Raw genomic sequence first — 7,307 nt, forward strand, 5'->3', positions numbered from 1 at the left:
CACGCAAGCACACACAGCCCTCCAAACACAAACCACACGTGTCATAGGGAAAACTATCCTTCTTGAAAATATGGAGATGAAAACCTTTGTTGCTATGTATACTCGTGTGTATATATATATATATATATATAAACGCATAGTTCTGAAAGAATTACCCTAAGGTAATGGTAATCTGAATTTCAAAAAGTGAGAACACTAACAAGGAAAAAGTCTTTACTAGATCCTAAGAAATTCTAGGAAAAGTTCAAAGTTCATATCCATTAAACACAGACTAGTTACCTTTTAACTTTTGACAAGAATAAACACTTTAAATATATATATATATAATATATATATTTAATATATTATATTTAATTTAAATGTGTATTGTATTTTATTTGTATTGTATATTATATAATTATATTTATATAAATTAAGTATGTATTTATATTATAATTATATATTTTAAAAATTATTTATCCTTATCAGAGGTTTATATATATATATACTTTTTATAAAGAACGCTAAAGGCGTGACAATTAGCCTGTGACTCAAAGTATTGGCTACACACCGTCAGCATCACCATCAGCATCACCTGGAAACTTGCTAGAACTTGAGCAATGCCCCAGACCTCCTGCAGCAGAATCTGCATTTCAATAAGAATTTCAGATGATCTGTATGCCTTTTAAATATTTCAATTTTGAGGATCCCTAGTCAAAATTACCAGTAAGTTTTTCTGCATTGTTTGCCAGAGGCCAGTAGATCTGTCTGCTAATTCCAACCATGTTTTTACTTCCTTGATGCATATAAACTATGTTTGATGATTCTAAAAGTTCCAACCAGATTTTAAGATTCCAACCAGATATCAAAACCATCCAATAATTATTCCATTTTTTAAAGGGGACAAGAAGGCAGTCTGTTCCTTCATTACACCAGGCATATAATCAAAGTGGAAACATAAATGTTGTTTAATACAACATCATCGTAGTCACTTATTTAATATGTATTTTAAATTTGAAATGGTAAGTCATCCTAATTTCATATGATGTATATACTATCATGAAATAAAGTCAATCATTATTTTAATAATGGAGTAAGCAGTTCTCTAAAAACAAAAAGTTTACGATGTCTCCAAAATACTTTTATTTATTTCTCATTTTCTCTTTTAAACGTGTTTAAATCCTGCTTTAAATTCTGGAGGACTCCAAGACTGTTCCTGCCTGCCAAGTCAGTGGAGGAATTTTCCCCTACTGAACACGACTGTTCCATTTAGGCTTCTGGGAAAGGAGGTGCTCTCCCCATCACCCCCTCTGCCTCGGGGTACCAAGAGGGAAGACGGCCCCCTTTACTGCCAAGAAACAAATGTGACTGAGACAAAGAAACAGAGTTACAGGGATAAAAGGAAACAAAACCCAGGATAGCCACTACCTGGATAATTAGCCTTGACTAAGGATTCTGGTAAAGTAACTGAACTGTCATTGTTACAAGGATAACTCTTTCTACTGGAAATATTACAAATATCTTGGTAGCTGAAAGTTTTAATCAAATGGAGTAAAAGATTACCTGCTAACCTTAGGACTGTTGGAAATATGATTGTTTTCTATAATGTTTTTAGTCCTGTTGCAACGTTCACATTCTTGAACGTATATATGCATATATAGATGTATACACACACACATACAGAGATGTACACATATATATCAAGACATGTGCACATTTCTTAATCATTAACCCCACAGAAACAAAACAGCTTTGAGAAAATCACATAAACATCCAGAAATCTTCACAATTGAAAGTAAATAGTAAGAACATGTTACAGTTGATTGAAAAAATCTCAGCTGAAATCAGATGCTTTAAAAACAGGAGGCAAAGGCAGCCATTTAGCTAATATTTATAAGACCACTATATACCGATGTAAGTATATAACAGGAAGTTTAAAATAGTAAATGAAGGGAAGATCTCTGCATAATAAGGGTGCCCTCACCTCTTTGCATTAAAATATTGCCATGTGCCTCTGGGGGATGGCCTTGGCCTCAAACGGGGAAAATGCTTAGGGAAGAAGAGAACTAAATATAATAAAAACAGGTCTCGTTCCTGTAGGTAGGACCACGTTGATAGTCACAACCCATGTAATCTTATTTTTTTAAAACATTTATTGTTGTCTAATAGCATGTCCTTTTAGTTTATTTTACTTTATTTTATTTTTTTTACTTTTTGTCTGCACCACGTGGCATGTTGGATCTTAGTTCCCTGACCAGGGATCGAACCTGCGCCCCTGCATTGGAAGCACGTAGTCTTAACCACTGGACCACCAGGGACGTCCCCCACGTAATTTTAAACAGGAAGCTTTATGTCTTAATTGTAGGACTAAAACCTTAGTGACATTAACATATTACAAGCCATTTCCCTCATATCCAGGGAAGCATCCAAGTTAGTCCCGTGCAGGGAAGGAGACAGGCATAGACTCTGGAAACCCTGCGTTCATATCCTCGCTTTACCCTTGAAGCTCTGTGGCCTCGGACAAATTTCTTAGCCTCTCTGAGCCTCAGTTTTCTTAACTATAAATGTGTGTTTTTGTGAATACAGCAACAGAGCAGGTAAAGCGCCCAGCATGGGGCCCGGCACACAACATGTGGTGAAAAACAGTACTTATTATGATCATTATAATTACTATTAGAGATATGCAAATGGCAACCACCATTTCTACAAAAACACATTTATTGCTTTCAAACCTCATTATGGATATTTCCCAGCTCTCGTCAAAACCAGCTGAACTTAGCCATTTCTGCCGCGGAGATGCTACTAACTTTCAAGTGATTAAAAACAAACTCATCATACTCAACCTACCAACTCCATCGCATGTTGAAGAATTTTTTTTTTAATTAATTAATTTATTTTTGGCTGTGTTGTGTCTTTGTTGCTGCACACGGGCTTTCTCTAATTGCGGCGAGCGGGGGCTACTCTTCGTTGTGGTGCGCAGGCTTCTCATTGTGGTGGCTTCTCTTGTTGTGGAGCATGGGCTCTAGGCACGCGGGCTTCAGTAGTTGTGGCTCGTGGGCTCTAGAGCGCAGGCTCAGTAGTTGTGGTGCACAGGCTTAGTTGCTCCGCGGCATGTGGGATCATCCCGGACCAGGACTCGAACCTGTGTCCCCTGCATTGGCAGGCAGATTCTTAACCACTGCGCCACCAGGGAAGCCCTTGAAGAATTTTTTAAAGGCTGAGATTGGTCATCCAGTTCTGTGGACTGAAAATCCTTTCTCATTTCTGAAATGTTTCAACCCTTCTCCTCTACCGTAAGTGACGTAAGAGAGGAGGCACGGTTTCAAGTGTAGGATCGATTCACACTTGTGCTGCACTAGGAGGTGCTCTGGAGAGATGGCTTCAGCATGCAGGCTGCCAGAATGGACCTCAGACCACCGTGGGCATGATGTTTGGGACAGACCAATGAGGTTAATTGATTACAAATGATTCCCCAAGGACCCTGAAATACCGGTCTTCCAACATCTGAATGGGTTAAGCTGATGGGCTGTCCAGAAATTCTCCCACTGGTTATATAGACACAGCTATAAGTACACTGCAAGTGGAGGGAAGGTATCTGTGTCCAAAACATCTGTCTGTGCTAACAGAAATGACGGTCAAACACAATCATTATACAGTAGGTTTAAAATTAATTCTTCTGTATCATTTCCTTGCTCTGTGAAAACAGGCAATATAGTTTTTATTGAATTTAAGTTGCTTTCTGGTGAAAAGAAAGAAAAGGGGTTCAAATTTAATTTTTCATGAACAGCCATGTGGTCATTCTGCTTGTAAACTTGCATAATGTAGCTGATATACATCACAATCAGATATGTATGTTATTTACTCACAAACTTAATCAGTAAAGTAGGAGACCACTTGTTTCAAATGCATTGACACCACAGACAGTATGAACCAGAAATACTTGGTCTACAGTACGTAATACTATTTGTCTCAACCAAGAGTAACTATTAATACGTTCTTAGATATAGAGAAATGGGAAAAGTGATGCTTTTCATATTTTGTGATAGCTTTACATTAATTATTTTTTTGGAATATACTAAAATCAATTTAATCCACTTTGCATAATGTTATTAACTTTTTTCCTTTGTTTCCTGAACACAGACTGTAGCTTAAAAAACTACTGTGGTGTACCTAGTCAATCCTACTTCATATGTAAATCACAACAAATTTCATATTTCATTTTAGAAGAATATATGGAAAAACCATATTGACAAGTGACTCACTTGATCCTGGATTTACATGGCAACATTTGAAACTAGTGGTCTAGCTGACACAGGCAGGCATGCAGAAAGAATTACAACCGTCATAGAAGTACCAAAATAATTTTTGTGAACAGTAACTGCTGAAAGTAAAGAAAGAATGAAAAAGAATGGGTTCATGGTTTCAGTGTTGGTAACTTATTACTGAGTTCATGTTAATAAAATCATGTCCCTTCCAAACATAAATCATGTAAACTATTTCCATTGGCTTCAGAGTGATTGTATTGTTAGATACATGCAGCACGGAAAATCTACCTTGATGTTAAAAAAAAAAAAAGGTCTGGAAAAAGTAATGTCTCCATTTTCCTCAATAACTCAGTTTTATTTTAAAGTCCAGGTAAAAACTCTGGGACCAATTTACTTTTTATAATTTCATGGCCATGTCATACCCCTTCCTTTCCCCCCACCCCCGCACTACCAATCCTCCAAACAATATAAAACAAAAACCCTGCCTCCAAATAAAATACTTAAAAAAAAAAAACCACCCCAAACAAAACGAAATTGTATTGAGCAAAGAACTCAATTGTTTTTAAAGGGTGAAAACACTGGTAACATTATTTTCACTTCAATCACTTAACTTGTCTAAATAAACGCTTCAAAGTGCTCCTGTGGCTCAAGAGAGAATCCAACAGAAAGAATTTAAGGAGAGCATCTCATCTGCTCGGCCAGGCAGTGGGAGTGCTTGGTAATGCAGGCTCCTAAGTGGAGTGATGCTACACGTCGCTGGGGGACGGCGCTCTCTGCGAGAGGCTGGACGGGATGCAGCCGCAGCAGATGAGGCAGAGGGCTTTCTGGATCTCTTGGTTTCTGAAAGCGTATATGACAGGATTGATGATGGAGTTGTAGGTGGCGGGCAGGAGGGTGGCATAGGTGTAGATGGAGGGGTAGGTGTAATCAGCTATCAAGGAATAGAGGGTGAAAGGCATCCAGCAAGCAGCAAAGGTCCCCAGGATGATGGCCAGGGTGGAGACCCCCTTCCGGGTGGTCACGTAGTGCGAGGTGGCCAGGAAGTGGTGCTGCAGGGCTATCTGGTGGGCGTGCCTCATCACGATCTTACAGATCTGGATGTAGAGCTGAAGCATGAGCGCAAACATGAAGAGGAAGGAGATGGAGAGGATGGCGGCGTTGTTCTTGGTGAGGGGTCTGACCACGCTGCAGGTGGACTCGTCTTGGAGGCAGTTCCAGCCCAGGACGGGCAGCAGCCCCAGGCAGATAGACGTCCCCCAGAGCATGATAAGCATGACATAGGTAAACGTGACCGTCCTCTCCGAGTGGTAGGTCAGAGCGTAATACAGGGAGAGGTAGCGGTCAACAGTGATAGCCAGCAAGCTGCAGACAGAGGCAGAGAAAGAGGCGACAATCAGTCCAATGGTGACCAGCTTGGTGGCTTCTGACTGCAGCAGGTAGGCGAAGACGAAATTGATGATGAGTCCGATGCCGGCCAGCAGGTCCGCAAGCGCCAGGCTGCCCATCAACAGGAACGTGGGGGCCCGCAGGCTGGGGTTATGGAAGATGATAAGGACCACGATGGCATTTTCACAGGAGATGAGGGTTCCCGAGGTGCACAACACAACGTCCCACGGGTTGACCACCAGCTCTGGCTCCGGCTCCACGCCCGGAACCTGGGAAGAGACGGCAGCCGAGACGTTCCCCGCAGCTCCGGCATCTAAATAATCCCGAGGCAGCCGGCTTACATTGACCTTCAGGTCTTCATTCATTTTAACCCCCGTCCTCTTCAACGAAAAGACAGGCTGTTTAATGTTGAGATACAGCAGGGTGACAATCCAGCATCACGCAAAACCCACACAAACCGAAAGCCAGCCCCTACTCAGATACTACCCCCAAATGCCACAAGCTTCCTGAATTACACACTGAGAGGGAATAAAACAAAAGCCAAAATCTCCGTGGCTTAAAACCCACCACAACAAAAAAAAAAATGTCCTTTGGCTCTGGGGGAAACACAGGATGGGATGTGCACACACGAGCGTGAGCGGGGCAGGCACACGCGGGACCGCGGCGGCCGGTTTGCTAAAGTGCTGGGGACACACGTGAAAATCCGTCTCGCGTGCTGCAAAAGGAGCCTGGCACCGGGGCTGCCGCTGGGGGACCGCGCCACGGCGACAGGTCGCGAGCCGGGGCCGCCCTTCTCGGTGGAATGTTCAAAACTCCCACCCGCCAGCCGCCCGGCGCGCGTGCACACACTCACACCCCAGCCAGAACAAAGAGGGGTCCGGCCTCCCCCGTGCGCACGGGGCAGTCGCGGCAGGGCCACGAAAGGCGGGCGCGCGCGATGGAGGTGTGGACACAGACAGACAGACAGACGCCCATGCGCCACGGCCGCTGCCCCGGCGGCGGGGGCGCGGCGGACGCGAGGGGACTCACGGGGCGCCGGGACAGGCTGCCCGCGGGGACGGAGGCATCGCGGGGGTCACCTTGGCGCGCCCAGGCCGGGGGGCTCCTCCGCTGCTCCCGAGGCGCGCGGGCGACCCAAGTGGCCTGTCGGCGCCGGGCCCGCGGGGCGAGGGGCGGCTGCCGCGCTCGGTGCTCAGCCGGGAGGGCGGGGGCGCGCTCCGCGCCAGGTGAGCGGCGGCGGCAGGTGAGCTGCGCGCTCGGCTCGCGCGCCCGGCTCTCCCCGCCCGGCCGCCCGCTCGCGGCACGCGCGCGCGCCCCCGCCCCGTGCCCGCCCGCGCGCGCGCACCGCCGCCGCCGCCGCCGCCGGAACCCCGGGAGGCCGGAGCGCGCCCCAGGGGTCGGGGCTGCGCGGGGCGCGGGGCGGCGAGAGCCCCCCAGCGCCCTGCGGGAGCGAGACGACCCGGAGGCGGGGAAGTGCACTGTCACCCTCGCTGCCGCGGCCCCGCATCCCACCCCGGCTGGCGGTCGGGGCTTCCACCGCGCGGGGGCGGGGCAGCACTGCCCGGGAGCCCGGTGACCTATTTCGTTCCTGAGGTCCCCCTGCGGAGTCCCGGTCTCCAGCGGCCCGCTTCTCCACGCCTTTCCCTAAACTGCTACCTCCACGGTCAAAAGAACTGC

At 46.0% G+C, this 7,307-nt stretch overlaps 1 protein-coding gene across 2 annotated transcripts; it reads right to left on the bottom strand.

The window, feature by feature from the left end:
* Window positions 1–2,849: 2,849 nt before the first annotated feature.
* On the bottom strand, window positions 2,850–6,870 carry GPR12 (G protein-coupled receptor 12). 2 transcript variants are annotated; one of them, XM_082365235.1, is made up of 2 exons: window positions 6,710–6,870; window positions 2,850–6,010 (listed from the first exon to the last, which is right to left on the bottom strand). In XM_082365235.1, the coding sequence occupies exon 2, from the start codon at window positions 5,993–5,995 to the stop codon at window positions 4,991–4,993; it is 1,005 nt and encodes a 334-aa protein (XP_082221361.1). In that variant the 5' UTR covers window positions 5,996–6,010; window positions 6,710–6,870; the 3' UTR covers window positions 2,850–4,990. The 2 variants fall into 2 exon arrangements, with proteins under 2 accessions (XP_082221361.1, XP_082221360.1); XM_082365234.1 differs by having other exon boundaries at window positions 6,660–6,870.
* Between the last annotated feature and the right edge of the window lie 437 nt (window positions 6,871–7,307).

This window comes from Balaenoptera borealis, assembly GCF_965194805.1.
Source record: "Balaenoptera borealis genome assembly, chromosome: 18".
Taxonomy (NCBI): Eukaryota; Metazoa; Chordata; class Mammalia; order Artiodactyla; family Balaenopteridae; genus Balaenoptera; species Balaenoptera borealis.